This window comes from Pistacia vera, unplaced genomic scaffold, assembly GCF_008641045.1.
Source record: "Pistacia vera cultivar Batoury unplaced genomic scaffold, PisVer_v2 Contig476, whole genome shotgun sequence".
Lineage (NCBI taxonomy): Eukaryota > Viridiplantae > Streptophyta > Magnoliopsida > Sapindales > Anacardiaceae > Pistacia > Pistacia vera.
The window spans coordinates 489,043-515,360 of NW_022196308.1; the positions used below are offsets into that span (position 1 = coordinate 489,043).

The 26,318-nt window shown below is 36.0% G+C and overlaps 4 protein-coding genes across 4 annotated transcripts; 3 read left to right on the forward strand and 1 right to left on the reverse strand.

Annotated features, from left to right (window-relative positions):
- The first annotated feature begins 10,698 nt into the window (after window positions 1-10,698).
- Window positions 10,699-11,911, forward strand: LOC116146347 (cytosolic sulfotransferase 16-like). The gene is made up of 2 exons (XM_031431759.1): window positions 10,699-11,069; window positions 11,277-11,911. Exons 1-2 carry the CDS (start codon window positions 10,808-10,810, stop codon window positions 11,822-11,824), a joined length of 810 nt encoding a protein of 269 aa, XP_031287619.1. The 5' UTR covers window positions 10,699-10,807; the 3' UTR covers window positions 11,825-11,911.
- Window positions 11,912-14,815: 2,904 nt separating this feature from the next.
- On the forward strand, window positions 14,816-15,987 carry LOC116146304 (flavonol sulfotransferase-like). Its single transcript, XM_031431711.1, has one exon. The coding sequence runs from the start codon at window positions 14,816-14,818 to the stop codon at window positions 15,821-15,823; it is 1,008 nt and encodes a 335-aa protein (XP_031287571.1). The 3' UTR covers window positions 15,824-15,987.
- Window positions 15,988-16,532: 545 nt separating this feature from the next.
- Window positions 16,533-17,658, forward strand: LOC116146305 (flavonol sulfotransferase-like). The gene has a single exon (XM_031431713.1). The coding sequence runs from the start codon at window positions 16,533-16,535 to the stop codon at window positions 17,538-17,540; it is 1,008 nt and encodes a 335-aa protein (XP_031287573.1). The 3' UTR covers window positions 17,541-17,658.
- A 256-nt stretch (window positions 17,659-17,914) lies between these two features.
- LOC116146306 (probable galacturonosyltransferase 11) lies at window positions 17,915-26,318 on the reverse strand. Its single transcript, XM_031431714.1, has 4 exons — window positions 26,253-26,318; window positions 25,976-26,167; window positions 25,693-25,751; window positions 17,915-19,863 (listed from the first exon to the last, which is right to left on the reverse strand). The coding sequence occupies exons 1-4, from the start codon at window positions 26,316-26,318 to the stop codon at window positions 18,354-18,356; spliced, it is 1,827 nt and encodes a 608-aa protein (XP_031287574.1). The 3' UTR covers window positions 17,915-18,353.

Genomic DNA, 26,318 nt, shown 5'->3' on the forward strand with positions numbered 1-26,318 from the left:
CTAAGTTAGATATCAAATCCATAATTGTTTGATCCCTTTAACTTGTGAAGCAATTAGGGTTTAAGAATTTGCTGCGTCAGGAATTATTAAGTCTTAAGAAGAACATTCAACTAAATTAAATGCAACCGCTTGAGTTTGTGTTGTTTAGCTTCATCGATCTCTCTAGGTCTTAAGTCTGCCACTAGATTAAATCTTTAGCGCTTGTCTAGGGTTGTTTAGTAGTAAGGTTAATTAGATCGCTTGTTTCTTAATTAATTATAACTAAGGAGAGATAGGCAAATAGTTCCAACGGTGAATATTCAGGGTATGAATTGATTTATTTTTGTATCGATGATCAGTTGAAAGATTTCGATGGTGGATGTTGACTTAGACCAAGGTTTGTTATTTTGATTGATTGATTAATTTGAATTGTTGTTTTCCCGAAATTGTTTCTGTTTAACTCAAAACCCCCCCATACTGGTTCACATAACATTAAATTCGCCTAGACACTCTCCGTGGGAATGATCCTGACTCACACTACATGATGTGTTTTTTTAGGTTTTAATTCTGGGTGCCTATGACAGCACGCCAGTAGATGAGATATGATGCCCCTGAATCCTATTTTGATTGTAGAGGTATTTGATGTGTGGGGTATTGATTTTATGGGTCTATTTCCCTCATCTTTTGGCTTTGAATATATCTTGCTTGTAGTGGATTATGTGTCTAAATGGGTAGAAGTCATTGCCACTAGGACCAATGATCACAGGGTGGTCGTCAACTTTGTTCAATCACACATCTTTAGCCGTTTCGGTCATCCGCGTGCCATCATCAGTGATGGTGGCTCACATTTCACCAATAGACATTTTGGCTCACTATTGAAAAAGTACTCAATCACCCATCGAGTTGTCACACCTTATCACCCTCAAATTAGTGGACAAGTGGAACGTGCTAATAGGGAAATTAAGACTATCTTAGAGAAAATGGTACGGCCCGATCATAAGGATTGGTTGATGCGTCTGAATGATACACTTTGGGCCTATCAAACCGCATATCGTACCCCTATTGGCATGTCCCCTTATCGGTTACTTTTTGGGAAAGCATGTCATTTACCTGTAGAACTTGAACATAAAGCATATTGGGCCACAAGGAAATTTAATTTTGATATGACCACGGCCGGTGACCATAGGAAACTCCAACTTTCAGAGTTAGATGAGCTAAGACACGAAGCTTATCAGAACTCTCGCATCTCTAAAGAGAAGACTAAAGCTTTTCATGATAAACACATTGTTAGGAAGTCATCATCTCCTAATCAAAAAGTGTGGCTCTTTAACTCTAAGCTTTGCCTTTTTCTAGGGAAGCTTCAGTCACGATGAGATGGCCCTTTTATTGTTCTTAATGTTTTCCCTCACGGAGCTGTTGAAATCCGAAACCCAAAAACAGGACAAGTTTTTAAGGTGAATGGCTAAAGACTTAAACCTTATGTCGATGGCATTAATGATGGAGAGGTGATTGAGGAGTGTTCTTTATTAGAACCATATTAGCCATTTCAGTGCACTGAGTCTGGCTGAAGACTTTAAACTTAGCGCTTATGGGAGGCAACCCACCTTTGTAAATATGTTTTTACTACTGTTATGTTTTTGTTGTTTTTGTCTTCGCAGGATTGTTATGTTTGGAAACTCATTAACTAGTCCAGGGCTACGCTTACGCATGCTCCACAAACTCTATTGATGATAGCCCCACCATCGTTTCTCAGGTTGTATCTCTCCACCTTATATGTTGTTATTGTTAGATTTCTTGTTTCTCAAATATGTTGGACGATTTTAATGTTATTGATCATATTGCCATTTGAGATCATTTGATGCTAAGTTGGGGAGGAAGTTTATAATTGTGGGTCATTGAGGACAATGAAATTTTAAGTTGGGGAGTGTTGATTGATTTCTATTTTTGTGAAGTGTTGTTGATAATGCTTTTGCGGAGATTGTGATATTTTTGTGAAGTGTTGTTGATGATGCTTTTGTGGAGATTGTGTGTTTGAGTGGATTGTGCTTAAATTTTTGTGGCATGATGATGTTGTTTTTTGTCGGAAATATGTTGAATCTTACTCTTGTAAGTCCAAAAGTGGTTAAAGTGAACTAAAGTGAGTTATTTTTAAAAAAATTCATGAATTCATGCATAATCACCATTTTAGAAGCAATTGAGATGCTAGTTGAAAGGTTTTGTGGGGTTTTTGAAAATTGTTTGTTGCAACATGGTTTTAAACATTGAACTATTGGTTCTGCTTTGTGCTAGGCTTGTCCATAATTGTGGTTAGACACCGTTTTGTGTAAATGTCACGTGTTTTAGTGTTTATGCAAGTCTCCCACATACTTTACATGCCCATGGAGCAAAGTTTCATTTATTATCTTGCGTGTGTTAAAAGTGCTTAAATGTTGCTTGATGATTTGGTTTTGATTTGTAGCCTAGTTGACTCGAGTGAGTACGCTTGAGGGGTGTTCTACACCTAATCCCCTAAAGCTATCTAGCTTGGGAGCGGTCGGCCTAAAGCTCATTACATGGGTCCTCTAGAAAGCTTAAGAAGTCATTATATAGATCATAAGCTTTATAAAAAAAGAAATAAAGTCTTGACTTGTAGCCTAGTTGGTTCGGGTGAGTAAGTTCGAGGAGTGTTCTACACTTAGTGCCGTCTAACCATCTGGTTTGGGAGTCATTGACCTAAAGCTCGTTACACGGACCTTCTAGAAAGCTTAAGAAGTTAAGATAAGAAGAAAAAAAAGTGATGAATGAAAAGAAATAATATGTCAAAATCTTGTGTGGAAAATGAGCATTATGTTGAATGTACATAAGTTGGGGAGTTTTGCATGACATCTTAACATTGTGATATGAATATGAAATGTGTGTTTGAGAAGCTTGAATGGAGATAGGCAAATCTTGACAGAAACTTTAGTTCTTTATTTAGGATTGTGTTATTTACTTGTTATGCTCAAATTCTTCACTTTACCTTTTGATTAATGTCTTGGTTGTTGATGAATATGGTTGTGTATGGTTTTGTGAGAATGTTGAAAGAGCTCTTTTAACTTTACTCGAGGGCGAGCAAAGAGTAAGTTGGGAAGTGTGTTAGAGTCATGAAAGTGACTCTATTTTGGTGATAAAAATACCCCAAGTGTGATTAAATTGAAGTATATTGAGACAATTAAAGAATTTATGAATTTATTCACGAAAATCGCTTCCTAATATTTTTTTTATGAATTTAACTTGTTTTGAATGATTTTGGAAAGGATATGAGTTGATATTAGGTTGTGGTTTATGGATTATGGGTGATTTTGTCTCATTTATGTTGTTTAGGGGGGAAACTATTATATTTACAAGGGTTGATTTTGTCACTTTTCAATCATGCAGGGACCAAAGTGATATTTTATAGTTTGTCTATAAAATGAAAACGAAAGGTCTCGTTCCAGGAGCGTTGTTCATCCAGATTTTTTGGCGACGCTTAGTCTCCCTTTTTCGGCGACCTCCGGCAATGTTCCATCTTCCCCGTGCACCGATCTTCATCAGCCGCCATCACCACCACAAATCACGCACCACCGTCGCGACGTTTCGCATTCCGCCACCCGACTCTTCATCTTCCAATTGTGATTTCTCTAGTTTTTGGCAATGTTTCAGCTTCCTGGTGGTTGATCTTCCTTCCCCACAACCAGATCTAGCCGTCGCGCCTTTTCATCTTCCAGCTGCTATCTCACTCATTTTTGGCGACCTTTCATCTCCCCAAGACCTGATCTGAACTCCCCATCACCAGAGCTTTCCATCGGTATCTTCGGATCCCATTTTCGCTACTATTTTTCGGAAGACCCACCGAAAAATTAACGTTTTTCGGCGAGTGCGGCTATTCATATTTCGGGCTGTCCATTGGTCGTTTTTGCCCCTTCTTCGTATCATATCATTGTTGGTTACTTCCTCTCTATCATGATCAGTTTCGTTTCCACCGTTTCAGCCTCCGTCATCACCACCATGAGCGGCTGAGTTCCCAGTTGTCTGTTACGGCGTAGGTGAGATCGAGATTGACCCTACTGCTCTCCTCATCAACTCTCGACTAGTTGGATGAGCCCGATTGTAGGACATTTGGTAGTATTTTGTTTTCGTTTCATGTTTGATTTCGATACTTTAATATGGTTTGAGCATGATTTGTGATGAATATTGTTGTCCATTGTGATTTAATGTTTTCATAGAACTCGCTGAATGATAAACATTGGTTTGAGATAATTAAATGATGAATATTGCTTTTCATTACTTCGCATCGATTGTAATTGAGTTGTGTTTAGATTTAATTTCATTTCTACTGTTGTTGTATTTATTGTGAAGTTGGTTGATTGGAAGATACATGTTGACAAATTGTATTTGTTAATTGTGTACCAACTAGTGATATTGTCTTGTAGCGTTTATTGGCGTTTAATGATAATCTTTAACCAATCGAACTTGAGTGATTGGGTGAGACAGGATAGATTATACCTAGAGTGCCAGAAAGCCATTTCATTGATTTACCTTGCCTTGTAGGTTTAGGGGATTGTAGAGGGTGGAGGAGACTTGTGTGAGTTGGTCTCGTGTCGAACCAAAACCGTAACGGCAACATTTTTATTATAAAGTCTTCATTTGTTTTAATTTCACGCTTTTATTATTTGCATTTAGTTTGTTTAGTTTAATTAATCAAATTTTCAATTTCATTTTCGCTACTCAAATATACATTAGGTTGTTAGTCTTGCTCTCTGTGGATTCGACCCTACTTACCACTAACTGTGGTATTTAGGTTTAATTTTGTGACTGTGACGACCGGTTCGACATGTAGCTGCTCATTCAATGAGGAGATTTGCTTGTGAGTGCTCTCAAGCTCTCGGTCCTTCTCTGTAGTGGCTTTCTCTGTGACAACCCACAACTTGGCTCGAGATGCCTCTATCTCCTTCTCGTGGTTTCTACTCTCTTGAAGCTTTTTCTCTCTCTCTTGAAGCTCCGTTTCTCTTTAGCTTAGTTCTCTGGTGAGCCTCGCCACTGTTAGCTAAAGCTCCTTGGCTAGATCTTCTTTCTTTTGAAGCTCCTTGGCTAGATCTTCTTTCTTTTGAAGTTCCTTCTGAAAATCTACCGTTTTCAAAGCAATCTCTTTCTCCTCCAAACGCTTGTTTGCCAAGAGTTGAACCTCCCTCGTAGTCACATTTGTCTTTGTAAGGGCGTTCCTCAACTTAACGACCTCCTCCTTCAGTTCCTGAGTTCTATTTGTAAAGGAAAGTTTTATTTTGTTGTGGGCAATCTTCAAGGCAAGAGCAGCCCGTAAAGGAGAAAGAATATGAGTTATTCATTAAAAAGGGGATTTTCGATCAATCTTAATAAAGATCGCAGAAAGAAAGATATTCTACCTGGTTCTATAACTGAAGTGTCATCACAAAAGGTTAAAAGGCTTGGCATTCTAATACCTGTTGAAGGTCATCTCCAATCGACACTCAAGCATGGTGAAAAGTAGAGGTCTCAAGTGCTTGGGGAGCTTCCCGATGAGGTCTAAGACGGAGTCATTATTACCCCTCACCTCAAAAGTCTCCCCAGCCTTTTCTTGAGTGGTCTCACCACCATTCTCTTAAGTGGCCACTAGCATGTCCTTTGGCTGAGGCATCAACAAAAGGGTAGTTGTGACAGCCACCATGGATCCACTCTTGGGATCCTTGGTCGGTCACTGTTTGAGCTCATCTAAAGAAGATTCAAAATTTTTTGTCACTATCTTCCTCATCTTCTTTGAAGCCACAAACTTCTTCTTTAGGGGTCTAACCCCAGGTTAAAGATCTTCGGTAAGCTGCTCCTCTTCTCGGTGCTTCTAAGCACTAGTTTGAGTCCCCGGTATAGGGGCGTTGCTTGGAGTCTCTTCAGTTGTGGACTCTCTAAACATTCTAGGGAAAGTAATCTCTGTTGTTCTCTTAACTCTCTTTGGTTGAATTGTTGTACCATAAAAAAAAAAAAAAAAAAGCAATATGATCAGCGAACAACATAAAAAAGAAACAAAAACTAAGTATTTGGCAAAGAGAAAAACTTACAAGTTGAAGAGTCCAGATATGTATCAGCATAAAAGAACATGTGCTTCCTAAGGTTCTTGATCGTAACGAGCTTCTTCACATCGTGAAAATCCTTCAGGAAGCGACCAAAAGCTTGAATGTGATTATGATCCTCTAATAGCTGCAACTTAGTTGCTTTGTTTTCTGCACAACAAAGAGTCTGTTAGCCTACATTCAAATAAAGAGAAAGGAAAAGGAATGGACCTAAACGAAAAGGAAAACCTATTCGGCTCCTGAAATTTACAGAACCCATCGTACTTAAAGAAAAAATATTTGGTTTCGTAATGTCCCACATTATTGGGATAACCAAATAATCCTCATTCAATCGTTGATCGCTTGGAGAGATAGTACGAGTCTTTATCCTTGCTCTTTTTCAGCATATAGACTCAAAGGATTCAAACTCTAAATAATCTACCCCAAATGATGACTCAGAAGAAGACTCAAAGGATCCACCCATGGGCGATTTACTGCTAACCCTAGAAACTCCTAAAAAGATCCATTAGGATTCTTTACCCTAAGTTTTCTAAGCTTTCTGATGACTTCCTCAACCACAACCCAGAAAAATGCTTCTTATCTACCCTACCAGATACCCACAAATCACCATGATTGTAAAAATACCAAAAAAGTATAAAAAAAATGAGTAAAAGAGAAGAAGCTTTTACCTTACAGTCACCAGAGAAAGGTGTTCTGACGTAACGTTGAGTTCGCATCAACGGGATAAGAAAGCTAAGTTTTTTTAGAGCAAGAAACGAAAGATTTCTCTGAAAAAATTCTTAAGTTTTCAGAATTTAGGGCAAAGTTAGGGTTTTAAGGTGGAAAGGTGACGATTTAGTTGCCTTATATAAGCAAAATTTGGGTGGGAATAAATTTCTTACCGTTGATATCGACCACGTGTCATCGATCCACAGAAAGAGTGATTCCTACTTTTTGCCATAAACCAATCGACGATAGCCTCCATCAAGAATTGAAATCACCGACGTAATCATCTCAACTGCATTAAATGCACGCCAAAAGAATATCATTTCAGTATGCTAGAGTTTAATGTTCATGGTTAACATTAATTGTGCAAAGTGTCACTTTTGTCAAATAAAGAATCCTTTACTGCTGTACTAGCTGTCAATGCAACAAAAACATTTGAAGAGGTCGTTCAAAAGAGGCATTCATTTGAATTGTCATAAGCGAACACCAACTCAGATTGTTCAAAAGCTCTAAGCAATGGAAAAATCTAATTTTTTTCAGATCGTGAATAATGACCAGAGTCCAAAGCATTTTTCGAGCTCTCGAGATACGATCAAGCTTAGATCGCTGGATCTCCATAAACAACCATCCTGAGGTCGTGTGCACAACTTTCAGATTGCAATTCACAGTCGACCACCAGTGGATCAAGACAAAATCTCATAGATAGCATGAAGCGATAGCTTTCGGTTCTCAGTAATTAGCATCAGGTCGTCTCCAACAATGTGGTCGCCCCATCTCTTAGATCAGATGCATGTCTCCGAGACCAACCAAGTTAGGTCGTGGCATAATCATGAAGTTCCCAAAATCCAACACTTTGAACCTCAAGAACTGGGAAGCTTCTGTTATGCCTAAAATAAGGGTTGACCTATAGTGGTGTCATTAAGCACCAATCAGAATTTAAGAAAGTATTCTATTGTCCAGAACATGCCACGTCTACAAAGGCACAAGGAATATAGATGTCAACAATCCAACCAACTCAAGAATTTGTCTCTAAATGAATTTGGTTCGCACACCTGCACAAGCCCCATTTAATTTAAGGATATTCTTTAAGTTCTCAATGAATGGGAAGGCAGGAGAGATCTTCACGGCATCAAGCCACTTACAAAAGTGTAATCATTACCTAGAGCAAAACGGATATAAATAGGCAGCCCCCCCTCACAATTTCGAGATCAGACACTCATGAATTCAACAAAGCAAATAGCAAAGACACACTACTAGAAAGAGACTAGCTTGACATTCTATAAGAACACTCAGAACACTAAACACTTGTAATAACATAGCACAGTTCGCGACCTCTTGTAAGCCTGTCTAACAACCATGAACAAATTGATATAAACAAATAGAGTGGATGTAGGATTTGCTTTAAGCATCTAAACCACTATAAAAATTCTCTTGTCAACTTTACATTTACGTCTTTGCATATTATTGTGCAAATAGTACCTCACTCTCAAAATTTAATTAGCTCATGTGTGATTTCTTAGCACTTTACACGTGTAAACTCGTTGGTGTCAAAATCAAGCATCAACACAAATCGTCCACATATCTGACTATGAGCACTATTAGGTACTTACTCGCTCTTTCTTATGAGGATACATGATACAATTATATTCAGAAAGAGGAGATAATATTTTTATTTTTATTTTTTACTAAAATTATATCTTTATTTAAAAATTGAAGACGGGAGTAAAGATTTAGCCAAAAATTGAAGATTATGTAAGATTGTATATATTTATATAAAAATTATGTCAAGTTGTGGAGTCGACCAGCTGCCATTTCTTCAACTCTTTTTCATGAAAATTATGAAGCTGTACTTAACATTTAATGTTTCAGAAGCTATATGCTTGGAAAGATAAAGGAGAATAATGCATTTATTTTGGTTAGGTCTACTCATTTATTTAATTAAAAGACATGTTATGTTAATTGATAGTTTTGGTAGGGTTTACAATAAAATAAAGATAATCTTCTCGGCATCACAGTCCTTACAAGAACCAGAATATCTTCCAATATCAAGGTTCAACCCACTGATTCTTTTTTTAAATAAATTAGGTGATACTTATACCTCGTTTAAGACTTTTCGGGTTGAGACAAGTTTTTGGGTAAGAATTTTTTTTTTTTTTTTTTTAACCGAGGATGTCCAGACCAATTTATGCGCACCTCGACTAGTCCTCCGACCTTGAATAAGGCTTCCAAAACAGGGCAAGCCCTACAGTTCGTGGCCAAAGTAAATGGGTTGATATTCTTATAAGTTGCTACAACCATACTCCTCCTTCAATCTAACATGTTTCTTTAATGGCCATATTAATTTGTTCATCCATCATCATTTAATATTTCATTGATTCCATTTTTTGCTAAAAATAAAAATGTTGAAGGTAGAGGAGACACTCGATATTTAAAGTCTAATTACACAATGACATAATATATTAATTTCACAGGCTCATAGAAAAGATTATTAGGTTAACATAAACACCCCACTCCTTTTAACTTCTGTTACGGCTCTATTAGAATAATTTCTGTTACACCCCTCTGACATAAAATATTGACAAGTTGTCTCGTGTAATTAGCCACTTACACCCCTTATCATCAATTTTTGGTGTCCAAGTTAACTAATGGAAGGACAAAATAGAACTTTGATAGTAATATACAAAATTATAAATTAAATATTTCAAAATAATATAAAACTATCTAGAAAAATTTTTTAATATATTTAAGATTTAATATTATTTAAAAAAAAATTACTTTTGTTCAAAAGAGGTGTTCGACAAACTCTTATCTTCGGAACCACCATTTTTAGATTGTCAGAACCACGATCTCTTTTTCTTTTTTTTTTTTGTAAATTTCTAAATACCATAGTTAACTGAGGCAAATACCTTTGATGATGCCTCCATCTTTTGCAATTACATATATGCCCATAGATATTTTAAGATGTGACCATTATATCCATGTAACTCGATAAAAAAAAATTAATATGTTTCTTAAAAAAAAAAAAAACTGCAAAACAATTAAAACAATTTATTAAAAACACATGAATTTATTTTATCATTTTATTTGTGAACTAAAAAAATTTTTTAAATTTTTTAAAAATTAAAACATAATTTGTAAATATTATTTTTCTAAATTAATAAATATGTGATGAAAAATTAAAAATATTTTACAAAGTAAAAATATTTATATATTTGTTTGTAAATTGAAAATTCAATAATAAAAAAAAAAAAGAGAGAGAGAGAGAGATCGTTGGTTCTAAAGTATAAGAATGATGGTTTTGGTGATCTCTAACCGTTGGACACCTCTTGTAAAAAAAAAAGGTAATTTCTTTTAATAATACTAATAAATCTTAAATGTATTTTATATTTAAATTTTTTTCTAAATATTTATGTAATTTACAATTATGTGTTTTAACATAGAATGCCTATTTCACCCTTCCCTTGGTTAACTTCGACACAAAAAAAATGACGATAATAGGTGTAAGTGGCTAATTATGTGTGGTGGTTGGGGGGTGGGGGGTGGAGGAGATGCAAGGAAAATAGTCCTAACAAAGCATTAACAGAAACTTAAAAAGACTAGGGTATTTGTGTTAACCTAATCATTTTTTCTATACTCTTATAAAATATTGAAAGAGGCAACTTCCACGTAATTAACTCAATATATAATCGTTGCTTTTTTATATTCGTTAACTTGTAGACTTTACTTAAGCAAATTTGGTACTCCACCATCAAGATGGTAAAATACTATTAAATAATATTTAATTAATTTAATTAATATAAAAGTAATATTATATTTATAACTCAAATCTTGTCAACTCTTTTTTATAATCCAACTTATAATTAATCAATTTGTAATGGGTTTTATCTATTCAATTGCGAGGTATCAGAATTATAAGAAGAAATTGGTAAGATTTGACTGTGAGTCAATCTAACGTAAATTAGCACGGTTCTTTCTCGTGTCAGGTTTTCCTAAAATTCTTCATTCAGTACTCTGTAGCTACTGACAGGCCAGTACAGCATATTCTCATGGCTGAAGCTCTGATCACAGCAGCCAAATGCTTTGTTCCTAAATCAAAGGAGGAAGAAGAAGAAATCGAAAGAATCTACAACAGTTACAGAAACATAATCGCAACCCTTCCAAGAAACAGAGGTTGGGCGACTCAGCACCTCTGTCAATATCAAGGTTTTTGGTTTCAACCCTTGGTTGGTCTTGAAGGAATCATGTGGATGCAACAACACTTCATCTCTCGACCCACTGACGTTTACCTTATCTCCTCTCCAAAATCAGGTACTACTTGGCTTAAAGCTCTCCTTTTCTCTATAATGAATCGAACTCGATTTGATTTTTCAACTCACCCCTTGCTTACCACTAGTGTCCATGAGTGTGTTCCCTTCATGGATCTTGACCTTTTCAAGACCACTCCGATTGCTGATCCTGAAGTTCTTCCATCACCACGTATTTTTGCAACTCATATACCTTTCACTTTGTTACCAGATTCCATACAAAAATCATCTTGTCCGATTGTTTACATTTGTAGAAATCCTAAAGATGTGCTCGTTTCTTTATGTCAATTCGTGATGAAGGTGAAACCCAAGGATCTGCCTCCACTGTCGCTAGAAGATGCATTTGAAATGTTTTGTGAAGGGATTTCTCCGTGTGGATCCTATTGGGATCATGTTTTAGGATATTGGAAAGCAAGTTTAGAGTTTCCAAGCAAGATCCTTTTCTTGAAATATGAAGATATGAAAGAGGAGCCTTTACTCAATATAAAGAGAGTGGCGGAGTTTGTTGGTCGGCCATTTTCTTTAGAAGAAGAAGAAAATGGGACTGTGAAAGAAATTCTGACACTATGTAGTTTTGAGAAGATGAAAAACTTGGAGGTGAATAAGAATGGCTTCTACCGTGTTCGCAACACTAAAAACGATGTATTCTTTAGAGAAGGAAAGGTTGGAGATTGGGAGAATCATCTAACGAATGAAATGGCGAAACGTCTTGATGAAATTTCAAGGCAAAAGTTCCAAGGTTCCGGTTTAATGTTTTAGTTTTATACCCAAGATTAGTGATCTGTTCTGTTCTTCTTTGCTGGTTAAATTAACGTAGAGTTTGTATTACTTTCATTTCCGTAGGAGATGATTGTAACTTGTCAGATGTGGTTGAACGATTCAGATCAATTACAAATATTTTCTTTACATTCTATTATTAATTAATATCAACCCTAAAGTATACATAAATTATTGTAAAATCACCATCATCTACCACCTAATTCAAATTTTATGATCAAAGTTGAGAATAGCTAATATCATCAAACCACAAGGTTCATCTTCAATATCTAGTGGGTTTCTTAGCCCAAAATACAAACTTATAGTCCAAATCAAATAAAAATTCATTCAAAGGGGGAGTTGAGTCAAGCGGCTCCGCTGGTTAAATACTCAAACTTGGCTCAAGTAAGACTCGAATTAGGTACCGAGCCAAGTTTGAGTCTACCCCGGCTCGGCTTGATTCGGCTCGCGAGTCAATAGTGGCTCGTTTAGGATTTTTTTGCGAAAAATACAAGTTTTAGGTTTGTAATTGGACATGCAAAAGGTTTAAAAAATCGCAAATTAACCCTTAACCCAAATCGCATAAACAATTTCCCCAAAATCATAAACCCTATTGTCATATTGCTAATCATTGTTTATATTGTGTAATTTGTTGATGTGATTTATGTTGATTTGGATACAAATTTACCAAAAATTGGATTTGATTTGTGTAAAACAAGATCTGTAGGTTATATAAAAAAATGGTCAAACAAGCCGTAATTTAGCCATAATCAAGCCAATTCAAGCTCGAGTTTTTTTAGTCGAGTCACGAGTTGAATTTTCCTGACTCATGACTCGACTCAAACTCGTCTAATGCTTAACCGAATCAGGCTCATTTAGGGTGATACTCGGCTTGACTCGGCTCGTTTACACCCATCTCCTTATTAAATCAATTTTACCCCATGGCCTCTGCCTCTGTCTATGCTGATTTTGATCAAGAACCTTCAAATCGAGAAAGCAACGTTGAAAATCATTAACAAGAAGAAGAAGAAGAAGAAACCAATATTTGTCAGAAATGTAAAAAGAGCCCTTCATAAACAGAAGGCTTGGAAAATAGCTATTATCACTTATACGAAGGGGTTCTGGTATGAACAGATATTTGGGGTCGGAGTCTTGTGAACTTTAAGCCAAAATCCAGTGACATTCTCTTAGCCTCATTTCCAAAATGGTGCTATTATGATAATGTGTCCTTTTCTTCAAATATGAAGATGAGTTGGCTAAGTTTCTAGGACGTCCTTTCTCAATTGACGTGTAGCTGAAGAAACAGCAAATTAAGCTTTCTACTTTTTTTAAAAATTGAGTAAGTTAGAGGTGAACAAAGGTCACGAAACTAGAAAATAAAGCTTTCTTTAGGCGAGATGAGGTTTCGAAAAGCTTAATCGGATTACAAAGAAAACATTGGTTGTTTCCATGGATTTCATAATAATTAAAATATTGGATAGTTGGCCGACACCTGACATGAAAGCATTGGTCGACTGAAATTTTTCATAAATTACAAAACAATCTTACATTGTTCAAGGTTTCTTTTACAAACCATACAAAAGCCCTGGTTTTATCAATCATAAATACAAACAAACTATTTTTGGGTACCGAACAGTTCAATAAAAACTTTTTGATATATTATTCAAGAAGTCATGAGTTCGAGTCTTTTCTCAGTTGCTAATAAGGATAGTCATTAGAACTTTTATTAGATGATAGTTATAGGATCTCGAAGAATTAGTTAAAATGCGAGTAAGATGTTACGAACACTTCCAATCATAAAAAATAAAAAATAAAAAAATCATAAATACAAAGTTACAAACACGCACATGCACATTTTCAAATAAATCATTAGAAATTTGTAAAAGATTGAGAATCTTACTGTCTTAATTAATATGCAATGACTTCCAGGTTCCAGCAGCCAAGCAACTAGAGATGGCAATGGGCCTGACATTTTCGGGTACCCGACCCGACCCGGCCTAAAAGGGGCGGGCTTTACCTGAGGTTGGCAGGCTTGGGCTTGGGCTTGGGCTTGGGCCCGGGCTTGATTTAAGGCCCATCTCGAGTACGGGCCAGGCATGTGTATATCTTTAGGCCCGGCCTGGCCCGGCCCCAAAAATTTTAGTATTAATTTTACTAATTTACCCTTATACTATATATTTAATTACAATATTATCCTATATATATATATATATCCATTTTTCCCAAACCCCAACCTCAATTTTCATCCCATATTGAAGGTTTAACATATTAAATTTGCCTTTAAATGAGTTAGATGGGTTTGGTTCAACTTATAAAAGCGGATTTCACCATAACATATTATGCACAGCTGAAAAGTTAGTATGATCAAATATTATGGAGTTTTAATTGCTCACTTATTGCTTAAATTATTTGCGGAAATAGCTTCAATTAATATTTAAAAACTATTTCTAAAATTAAAAATATAAAAAAAATTAATATTTATTAATATTTAAAGATAAACATTATTAAAAAAGGGGGGCTTGGGCCGGGCCTACGGTTATAAAAAACCCGTCAGACTGGGCTTAGGCTTTGCCTATCATACCTGTAACGGGCTTGGGCCTGTGTCATGAGGTCGGGCTTGGGCCTTGGCCAAGGGTTACCCGGTCCCGGCCCGGCCCATTGCCATCACTACAAGCAACCCAGTTGGCTAGTTCTTAGTTTTTTAATATATTTTTAATATTTTTATTTTTGATATATTTAAATAATAAAAGAATTTAAAAAAAAAAACATATTTTGTTCATTTTATATTTGAGGTATTTCATTTTTTAAAAGTAAAAGTAATTTAAAAATTGAACAAAACAAACTCCTAATAAAAACTTATATTAAACTACATAAAATTTAAAAAATGGCCATCACCATCCCAAGCTACAAAGCAGGTCCGCCACTGACAACATCAAGATCTGTGCTTAAATATTTAGAACACTAATTTCCAAAGTCAATAGCTGCAACAAAGCTATGGCAACCAATTATGAGAAAGAAGAGGATGATGAAGCTTTCCGAAAAGCTACCAAAAAATATGAAGAGATTGTCTCAAGGCTTCCCCATGGAAGACATTGGATGACTGATCAACTAGATCTACATCAATACAAAGGCTATTGGCTAGCATCCAGCACCCTAAAAGGAGTCATCTTCATCCACGATTTGTTCACAACTCAATCTACTGATATTTTCTTAGCCACCTCTCCGAAAACAGGTACGACGTGGTTCAGAGCTCTCATTTTCACCACCATGAACCGATCACGCTATGAGTTTTCTTCACACCCTTTACTTAACACTGGCCCTCATGATTGTTTTCCGTTATTGGACTCATACATAAGTCAAAATGAATCCATTTCTAATCTCAAAACTAGTCCTTCGCCTCGCCTTTTCTCGACTCATCTTCCTTATGATTTGTTCCCAAAATCCATCACAGACTCTTCTTGCCGTTTCGTTTACGTGTGCCGCAATGCAAAAGATGTTCTTGTTTCTAAGTGGTTCTTCATGAACAAGTTGAGGTCCAAAGACTTACCGCGTCTTTCACTAGAAGAAGCATTTGAGCTGTTTTGTGAAGGAATTTCACATGATGGACCATTCTGGGACCATGTGTTAGGGTATTGGAGAACAAGTTTAGAATCCCCGGAGAAAATCTTATTCTTAAAATATGAGGAAATGAAGAGGGAACCTGTGGTTCATTTGAAGAGATTGGCTGAATTTTTGGGTCAACCTTTTTCAGCACAGGAAGAGAGTGAAGGTGTGGTGCGGGAAATAATTAAGCTGTGCAGTTTTAAGAACTTGAGCAACTTGGAAGTAAATCAAAACAGTGCACAGAACTTCAGCAACCAACTCATCGTTGATAATCGATTCTTCTTCAGAAAGGGCGAGGTTGGTGATTGGAAGAATCATCTCACGTCTGAGATGATAAAATGTCTGGATCAAATCACAGAAGAGAAATTGCATGGTTCTGGATTGACATTTCATGTGTAAGTGTGAAGAGACATTTTTCTTTTTCTATTTCTGGGTGGCTTCCAAAATTGTAATGCAAGCAATGTTGTCACTGGAGTTCTGGGTGGCTTCCAAAATTTTAAGGTATTACAGAAAGGTTCATTGATTCTAAATTACATGAAAGCCCAATCATACAGAATTTACCTAAATGCCATATGGCCAACAAGCCATGCCGATTTGCCATTGTACTTTAAGCTGCTGCACTGAACTTAAATCAAATTTACTCAATTTCTGAAAGTTAAGTTACTATAGTAATGGATAAGAACTGTACATATAAACAAGCTTTAAAAATTGCACATAGTTCCAACTTCCAAGTAAATATTCTCCAACTCAAGAAATTCTTTACAAAAGGGAAGACTTCAAAAGAATTAATTTCAAATGTTATCTCACAAATACACAATGATGGCCAGATGATCTGGATGCTGTTTTAAGTTACAAAAGCAAGAAGAAGAAGAGAAAAAGAGNTGTTCATTTTATATTTGAGGTATTTCATTTTTTAAAAGTAAAAGTAATTTAAAAATTGAACAAAACAAACTCCTAATAAAAACTTATATTAAACTACATAAAATTTAAAAAATGGCCATCACCATCCCAAGCAACAAAGCAAAGCAGGTCCGCCACTGAAGACATCAAGATCTGTGCTTAAATATTTAGAATACTAATTTCCAAAGTCAATAGCTGCAACAAAGCTATGGCAACCAATTATGAGAAAGAAGAGGATGATGAAGCTTTCCGAAAAGCTACCAAAAAATATGAAGAGATTGTCTCAACGCTTCCCCATGGAAGACATTGGATGACTGATCAACTAGATCTACATCAATACAAAGGCTATTGGCTAGCATCCGGCACCCTAAAAGGAGTCATCTTCATCCACGATTTGTTCACAACTCAATCTACTGATATTTTCTTAGCCACCTCTCCGAAAACAGGTACGACGTGGTTCAGAGCTCTCATTTTCACCACCATGAACCGATCACGCTATGAGTTTTCTTCACACCCTTTACTTAACACTGGCCCTCATGATTGTTTTCCGTTATTGGACTCATACATAAGTCAAAATGAATCCATTTCTAATCTCAAAACTAGTCCTTCGCCTCGCCTTTTCTCGACTCATCTTCCTTATGATTTGTTCCCAAAATCCATCACAGACTCTTCTTGCCGTTTCGTTTACGTGTGCCGCAATGCAAAAGATGTTCTTGTTTCTAAGTGGTTCTTCATGAACAAGTTGAGGTCCAAAGACTTACCGCGTCTTTCACTAGAAGAAGCATTTGAGCTGTTTTGTGAAGGAATTTCACATGATGGACCATTCTGGGACCATGTGTTAGGGTATTGGAGAACAAGTTTAGAATCCCCGGAGAAAATCTTATTCTTAAAATATGAGGAAATGAAGAGGGAACCTGTGGTTCATTTGAAGAGATTGGCTGAATTTTTGGGTCAACCTTTTTCAGCACAGGAAGAGAGTGAAGGTGTGGTGCGGGAAATAATTAAGCTGTGCAGTTTTAAGAACTTGAGCAACTTGGAAGTAAATCAAAACAGTGCACAGAACTTCAGCAACCAACTCATCGTTGATAATCGATTCTTCTTCAGAAAAGGTGAGGTTGGTGATTGGAAGAATCATCTCACGTCTGAGATGATAAAATGTCTGGATCAAATCACAGAAGAGAAATTGCATGGTTCTGGATTGACATTTCATGTGTAAGTGTGAAGAGACATTTTTCTTTTTCTATTTCTGGGTGGCTTCCAAAATTGTAATGCAAGCAATGTTGTCACTGGAGTTCTGGGTGGCTTCCAAAATTTTAAGGTATTACAGAAAGGTTCATTGATTCTAAATTACATGAAAGCCCAATCATACAGAATTTACCTAAATGCCATATGGCCAACAAGCCATGCCGATTTGCCATTGTACTTTAAGCTGTTGCACTGAACTTAAATCAAAATTACTCAATTTCTGAAAGTGAAGTTACTATAGTAATGGATTAGAACTGTACATATAAACAAGCTTTAAAAATTGCACATAGTTCCAAGTAAATATTTTCCAACTCAAGAAATTCTTTATAAAAGGGAAGACTTCAAAAGAATTAATTTCAAATATTATCTCACAAATACACAATGATGGCCAGATTATCTGGATGCTGTTTTAAGTTACAAAAGCAAGAAGAAGAAGAGAAAAAGAGAATATTCCGGTTCAACTATGTTATAATCCGAAAGAGCTGAGAAATTATTACAAGAATTGCTAAAGAACAAATAATTCTACAGCTTGCAGAAAGGGAAAAAGAAAACCCATCAGCCAAAAATGAATCCCCCACAACTCTTCACCTAGTACCTTTAAACTTTCTAATGTATATGAAATTTGTTTTCTTTTTCGATACTATGGTAAGAAAAGGAAAAATGAAAAAAAGCTCCTAAAAAGTCAAAATTTTCTACTTTAGACTCTACAACAATGCGATCACTGGTAGAGGATTTAAAATATTGAAGATCCATTAAATTACTGATGATCAAGAAGAAGCAGATTTTAACTTGTGACACAATCATCGACATACGGGTGGCTTTGATTTATATACCGTTCCCATAGAGGCTTATACCTGCTAATGGCCAATCTCAGCCATGGCTTCATGTTTCCATTGAAGTGAATAACAGCTGCACTCTCAATCAGACGATTGTCAATGTTCATATCATAACCCAATCCTAAAACATGCCATCTCCGATCGAGTGGCTCTGTGAGTCCATAAAAAGCTAGAAGAGCAGGAGGCAGAGTTCCCAGCTTCCACAGTGTCCGATCAGCATTCTGCTGCTGCCAGTAATGATACCGTGCAGTCACATTTGCTTTCCTCCAAGCAATCAGATCAAATACATTCATACCAAAAGCCCATCCACATGCCTGCGGATCAAACTTTGAGCCAATTATTGGATTTGAGAAATTGAGATACTTGTAATAACGATGATATGCTTCAAGACAAGTTTCGACTGCACCATTCACATTTCCATGTAAATCCAATGAGAAGAGTGGTGTCAGATCCTTCTGAACAACAACATCATCATCGAGAAAAACTATTTTTTCCAATTGAGGATAGATCTCTGGAATGTAAAAGCGAAGGTGATTTAGCAAAGACAGGTACTTTGGATTCCGCAATTTTGGCTCAACCCTCATGTCTTGATACTCACCAAAATAATAGGCCCGTGATTCTGCATCAAAGAGCTGTTTCACAATGGGAGCATATGAAGCGTTCAACCATGAGAACTCTTCTATATTCTGCACTTCTATAGTGGAACCTTTGAAGTCGTTACTGAGGAGCCAAGCCTGCATAGCTCCATAGGTGACTCCATTGGTGACAATGTGGAAGACCATCTGTTTTGGATGATCAGCATTGACGACAGTAGAATTGACAACCACGGAGGTAGCCAGCACATTATCTGAAAAAATGCAAAAATGATAGAGATTATTGTCCACAAGTCGCATAGAATTCTTTCTCTCAGCAGCAAGATCTTGAAGGGGCATGCTTTTAAGCCAATCAACTGTGAGCTTGACTTTTAGGCAGTGGAGACTCTTTGGTAGTGATTCAGCTGCCAATTGCCCAAACAATGTACTCTGAACTGTTGCTGCATTTGCACGCTCTTCAAGGGCTTGAATATGAGATCTCATTGTCATTATTGTAGTTGCAATGTCATAATGCACATCTTGCGCTTTAAAGATGAGGGATGATAAGCTACTTATAATTGGCTCTGCTTCATCTAGTGTAATAGGCTCTCCTCTCATAGCAGCTTTCGAAAGCAAAAGCTGGCAACTTCTGATCTTCTTGCTGAGCTCCCAAGCAAGGTGAAGGTTATTGTGCTCTTTGGCAATGATGACATAGGCCTTGGCAAGTGTCATTTGCTCTGCTAACTGCCGGGAAAATGAGGTAGCACTCAATATTTCTTCAGTAAAATTTAAACCCTCACGGGCAACCTGCTCTGTTCTTGCACTTTTTTCCTGGCAAAGATAGGAAGAGAAGAGTAAGCCCCGAAAGTAATTAATCCAGAAACCACTGAGCAAGAACACATAAACTATTTATTATGCTTAGTTAATATTCAACCACTTCACAGAATTTATTTCAAAGAATAACTTGCTGAGAAGGATGACATTGCAAGAAGTGCAAAGAGGCCCAACATGGTGAAACATTTAATTGGCAGCAAAAATAACAGCTTAAAGATTGACTTGGATGATTTGATCAAAATTTTATTTTCTAATTAACTACTTCACCCTTGTATCTAGGGCTNCCAGTTGTTGGCCAAGAACGGAGCTGACTTCAGGTCTCTTTTAACTTTATTTCTGTATGATATCGTAAACGTAATTAAAGTATTAATTAATTGAACACACATGTGACGTTCGGATATTTTTCTGGGTAATTTTTTTTTTTTTTTTTTTAGGCAGAACGATTTATATACCCAAGATTTATCAAAACGATTAATTGGTACTTAAAAGGTTTTGAAACGATAAATAAGTACCTTCTATCATGTTCTGTTAGTGATTTTTGTTTGATAATAGTGAAAAGACTAAAATGCCCTTGAAAGTTTAATATTTTAGTTTTTTATAAATTTAAAAATTTCTAAAAAATCCCCTAGGTTTTCTAATTTGACTAAATACCCCAATATATAAAAATTTTATAAAATAACAAAAACACCACCGCCACCCGCAGTGCCAGATTCCGGCCACCACCGACGGAATCTGGCCGGAAAAATTGTGTTACGACACAGACCCATTGGATCTGTGACGTAACACGTAGATCTGGCATTTTCCGGCAAGATCCGTGGCTGATCTGGTCAGAAAAGGTCAGATCTACGGCCAGATCTGACCGTCGAGGCCGGAATCTCACCGGAAAACTGTGTTATGACACAGACACTTCGGATCTGTGTCGTAACAAAAGATCTGGTTGGGAAATGCCAGATCTGGCCGTCGAGGTCGAAAAAGGCCAGACGTAAATCTGGCATTTTCCGGCCATATCCGCCACGAATCTGGCTAGAAAAAGCCAGATCGATGCGTTACGACACAGATCCGACGGGTCTATGTCGTAACACAATTTTTCGACCAGATTCCGGCGGTGTTGGGCGGAATCTGACACTGCGGGTGGTAGGGGTGTTTTTGTTATTTTATAAAATTTTTATATATTGGGATATTTAGTCAAATTAGCAAACCTAGGGGGTTTTTTAGAAATTTTTAAATTTATAAAAAACTAAAATATTAAACTTTCAAGGGCATTTTAGTCTTTTCACTATTATCAAACGAAAATCACTAACAGAACATGACAGAAGGTACGTATTTGTCGTTTCAAAACTTTTTAGGTACCAACTTATCATTTCGATAAACCTTGGGTATGTGTAAGTTGTTCTCCCTTTTTTTAATGACTTAACCACCTCGGTGTTTGGATGATTGAATAGAGATGCTTGAATATATTATTCAAGAAATCTTGAATTTAATTACCCTTAATTATTAATAAAGATGATCATTAAAGGTTTATTTAGTTATTAATTTAGGATTTAGAGGATTAGTTATTAGTTAAAAAAAAAAAAAAAAAAAGAAATTTGTGACTCAACTAATCTCTTAAGAGTAGATATTTGAAACAAGTCACGTTGATTCTAGTTGTTTGGCTCATGCATTTGGTATGAATAGGTATGGAGCAATGGGAAGTTGAAGAAAGTGAGAGGAAGACAGTGGCATGTTTGGGAGATGGAGATTATAAAGATTCACGTTGCGTATCAATGACTCTGCTTGTGATCTTCCAGCAGAGAGTAGGGTTTCTCCTCTCATTCCCAAAGCAACTTTGACTAGTAGCGGTACTGGTCAACACGAAATCATAGAAGATGATCACCACATCCATGGGAACTTGTTGAAGGAAGAAGAAGAAGAGACTTTAATGTTTAAGTCGATTGATTTTGATGATTATGCGTGGAGGGCGTATCATGAACGTCTCCATCTCAAGACCCACTTGAGGATTATACAATGTTTTAATAACCGATCCGGGACAAAACCACCGATCGAACCGGTTTGATTGGCGGGTCAAACTGATGACATCATCATACTGCAAATACAATCCAACGCCATGCAAACAAAACTTGCAATGTTCTGTCAATGCAAAACTACAAGCAAAAACTGCAGTTTGCAAAATATAAAGTTGTCTTGTTGGGGAGGTTAAGTAAATAAAACAACCCAGAACCAAACACTACAATTTTTTAAAACAATTGAAATTATGTCAAAAATCTAAAATTTTCTCTGTTTTTAAATCATTATACTCAATCTCTTAGCATGCATTTCCTCTTTACCAAGTTTTCATCACAAAGCATTCCAATAATTTGACCAAGTTTTCAAGAAACCCAAAATTTAGATGAATGCGTAAATGATAATTTATAAAATAAATAAATCATACTCAGTTCCCTTTTCTCTCAAAATTGGAAACTATTCAGGCGAAAGAACCGCACGCCACTCCTCTGGTTTCTGGACAGACCCAAATGCGGCCATGGCCACAACAAAACGACCGCGAAAGTTGCACTTGCTGCGGTGAAAATGGAGAGAGCCGCTGAACCCAAACGAGGAAATGGAGCAAGCGGCGGGATCAAGAGAAGAAAAAGAGGTTAAAGGGTGGTTGGTGGAGAGTGAATGAGAAAAGAAAAGAGAGTTGTGGTGGGCTTGGTTGTGGTGGTGAAGAGAAAGGATTTGTGGAAGAGATAGGCGAAGTTATGAGAACTTGAACCTTAATTCCACCCAAAGTGGCGAAGAAGAACTGAAGATCATTACCTTATTGTCGGCGACTGCCGGAAATGCATTGACCACGACTGCCGAAAATGCAGAAATGAAGAAACGGTGAAGATGAAATGAAGCTGAAGTGAAGAATGAAGATTGAATGAAGCTAGAATGAAGATGAAATGAAGAAAATGTGAGTGGAAGAGAGAAAATGTCGAATGAAAACTGAAAAGGAGAAATTAAATTTAGGTTTTTACAAATTAGGATGGGGTTAAGAGTAACCCGGTTTTGGCTTAAAAGCGGTTGGACCGGTGGTTCACTACAGTAACCATGGTCCAACCATGGGTCAATCTAGGTGAATCATTAACCCCAAAGTTTTTGCTCAACCTGGCCCAGCTCATTGGCCAGTTCCCAGTCGAACCGGTTAAACTATCCGAGTTAGGCTGGGTTTTAAAACATTGTATTTATATTAGAGTTGTCGACCACCTCAACATTAATGGACCACGCAGACACATTTAGAGGTCCTGCTAATATATAGCAAACAATAGAGCAAATTGCATTCATTGTAAACGAGAGAGGTGAAACAGTATTACAATAATATTGGCTCACTTGGACATAATAATGGTTTATTATGGAATGATGGTTTTAGAAATGGTTAGAGGAAGAAAGAATATTGATGTTGCAGTTGATCATACTAGTGAACTATATTTTTCACATTGGATTTACAACCGTCTTGAGCTTGATGAAGAAGTAGGATTGCAAGAGATCGTAAATGAAGAGGATAGACACCCAAACCTCTCTTTACTTCTCCAGAATCACTCGCAAGAGATTCTTCAACTCCACTTGTATGCTAGCACTATAATTCAATGATATTGTATCAAATTACCCATTTTTATAAATTGTGTTACTCTGTTAACGAATATCGCAATTGCAAAGTTGAAGAAGCTTTAGTAAAACAGGCAGTTTAATTAAGCTCGCAATATAGAATTTAGTGGAAGTTTTAGCAGTCGTATAATGATCCTGACGAGATTAATCTACAAATTTAGTCAAGATTGGGGGCTAGCTGTAGCACATCAATTCGGTTAATGAATCTTCCTGTAAAGAGAGAAGTGGAGTGGAAAAATCTGATCAAAAATTAAATTCTGAATGGAAAAGTTACAGCAAATGGAAAATTTGACAAGAAAGGGCATAAATGGTTACATGTTTACTTTAAAAGAAAAAGGAAAACATATTTATTTTATTTTGTCTATTTTTACCAATAAACAAAAAAGAATGTTGAATGGAAATAGATTGACTCCATATGTGGTTGGATTAAATTCTATACATCTAAGCAATGGCGGATCCAAGATTTTTGTCAAGAGGAGTCTCCGCAGCTTCGTCATTGTTTGTTAAACAACTAGTAAATACTTTAAAAAATTATTAAACCTTAAACAAATAAAATAATATAATATCAAGATCCTAAGAGAAAATAATGTAATAACGCAATACTTTTCTACTTAAATAAATTCATGGGAAGCAAAATTTTGAGTAAATGTGTTAAATAAACTTTGAGCAAAATCTTCTTTTAATTTTTTAATTTTTGGCTTCCAAAGATTATAATATAAATTTTCATTACTCTGACCAGACCTAAACTAAGCTAAAGTCAACCAAAACTTAAATTAAGTCAACATTGTATTGACTTTTAATATAAATTAATTAAAAAAAAAAGAATTTTCTTAATATAAACATAGATAATAACTCAAATTTCTTTATTTATTTTGAGTAGCAGAAAGGTGACGTTTGAAATGTAGGAAAGTGATAGGTGAAGTGTAAAGAATAACTTCTTTTAAAATATAGTTAAGGTTTTAATTTGGGAAAACAAGTTCCTTCTTAGACACAAAATAGAAAATAAACTCCCAAGATCCAAGTCTTTTCTCGTCAAATTAGAATAAAAAACCTCAAAAAAAAAAAAAAAAATGATTCAGCTCTAAAATAAACTAAATTGAAATGAGCAATATACTTACCTAAAACTAATAAAACAACTAATTGTAATACCTTAAGTAGTGAAAGCTTCAACAATTTTGGTCTTCAAAAGTTTTAAGATCGAATAGCATGAGGAAGAGAATGAGAGAATGAGAGAGTAAAGAATTTTGGAAGTAAAACCATAAAATGAATGTGGAGCCGGAAGAAGAGTGGAGAAAGTTTTAAACTTTTAATATGATGTTGGTTTTGGAATATATATATTAATAACAAGTTTTCTGTAGGCTTAGCTATATGTATAATAATTCTTATTTTTTTAAAATCCAAGGATGAACCTAAGTATATATATTAATAGCAATTTTATAGGTCTATATATTAATAATTTTTTAAAAAAAAAAACTTGAGGGTAAGGTTTAAGCCTACCCTTAAAGGGGTTGGATCCGCCCCTGCATCTAAGCAAATTGAGTCATCAACCCACATTATTATTATTATTATTTTTTTAACTCTTCTTTTAGGTTAAATTTTGAACTTGTTCGGGTTTTATAGTTGTTCAAAGAAAATGATTACCTAATTCCATGCGTTTAACCCAAAAAAAAACCCCCTCTTCTTCCAATTTTTCAATCTTCTTTCCAATTCTACAAACAAACATTTTTTATTATTTAAAAAAAAAAAAAAAAAAAGAGATTATGCATTTTGAAGAGATTGTTGAAGTGTTTTTTTATATCGAAAGTATATGTGGGTTTAAAGAAGTGGGCTTGCATGTGTAGGTTTGACGGATTGGGCCAGTATTTTTTTTTGCGGCTGTTATCTGCTACAGAAGTATATTACACGTGATGATCTCTTGTGACTGTGCGAGGATTTAAGAGGTTTGCATACATGCAGATGCAGATGAGAGAAGCATCTTTTGGCTTTCTCCTCTTACCGGGTGGATGGAAGGCGACACGGATGAATTAGCGAAAGGAAACCTCAGAGGTTTTAATGGACCATTTCGAGGTTGTATTTTGTAATTTTCTGCAGTAGACCAATCACCATCAATCAACTTTCTATCCTCAACTTTATGCTATTGTATCATGACTATTGAAGTCGCTCATTCAATCGGATGGATTTCATTATGGATCTCATTCTCTGGCTGTTGTTTGATGTCTTCATCCTGTGAAAATTCAACCTTGTTGGGATCTACAGATGAAATGGCTCAGTTTCATTTCTACTATTAGCAGTGTAAGTGAAAGAAAATGAAAGCTGACCATTTAAAAGTACAAACAAGTTTATCTTAAAAAAGTACAAACAGCAAGTTTGTTCAGAGTAAAAAACCATCTAACTCAAAACCCAGGAAATCATAAGCCCCATTATTAAAAGCTGCATCGGTGTGATTGCTTGTTTGTCTCAACTACGTAGAGAATCATCTAACTCATAAGCCAGACAATCAAGGACAACACCATCAAGAACAGCATCAGTATGAGTACTATTAGCAGTATAAGTGAAAGAAAATTAGAGTCTGATGGCCGCCGGTTGTCCTCACCATCATCCTCATCGTCCTTGTCTTTCTTGTTACGTGTTCTTTGTAGACTGCGTATACGACCTGGGGCTATGTTCTGAGCCCGCCCGCCCTTGCTACACTTTACCCATTTAATCTTTTGGAAGAAAACAAGTTCGCCCTGAAAATAATAAATAAACAGAATCCGTATCAGTTACATTAATTTCATAAGAACATATGCATAAGAAATTCTAGACTTTATATACCTTCGAATAGAAACCTGTAGTGGCCAACTTGAAATAATTGTTACTGAATCCACCATTCAAATCCAT

Bases quoted from the DNA above. Each gene is read 5' to 3' on its own strand.
- LOC116146347 (XM_031431759.1), top strand. From the start codon at position 10,808: ATGGCTGAAGCTCTGATCACAGCAGCCAAATGCTTTGTTCCTAAATCA. The intron at 11,070-11,276 runs GTACTACTTGGC...CTTTGTTACCAG, and splicing joins TATCTCCTCTCCAAAATCAG to ATTCCATACAAAAATCATCT.
- LOC116146304 (XM_031431711.1), top strand. From the start codon at position 14,816: ATGGCAACCAATTATGAGAAAGAAGAGGATGATGAAGCTTTCCGAAAA.
- LOC116146305 (XM_031431713.1), top strand. From the start codon at position 16,533: ATGGCAACCAATTATGAGAAAGAAGAGGATGATGAAGCTTTCCGAAAA.
- LOC116146306 (XM_031431714.1), bottom strand. From the start codon at position 26,318: ATGGATTTGAATGGTGGATTCAGTAACAATTATTTCAAGTTGGCCACT. The intron at 25,752-25,975 runs GTACTCATACTG...TTAAATGGTCAG, and splicing joins TTTCACTTATACTGCTAATA to CTTTCATTTTCTTTCACTTA. The intron at 19,864-25,692 runs GTAGATCCCAAC...GTTCTTGCTCAG, and splicing joins GAAACTGAGCCATTTCATCT to TGGTTTCTGGATTAATTACT.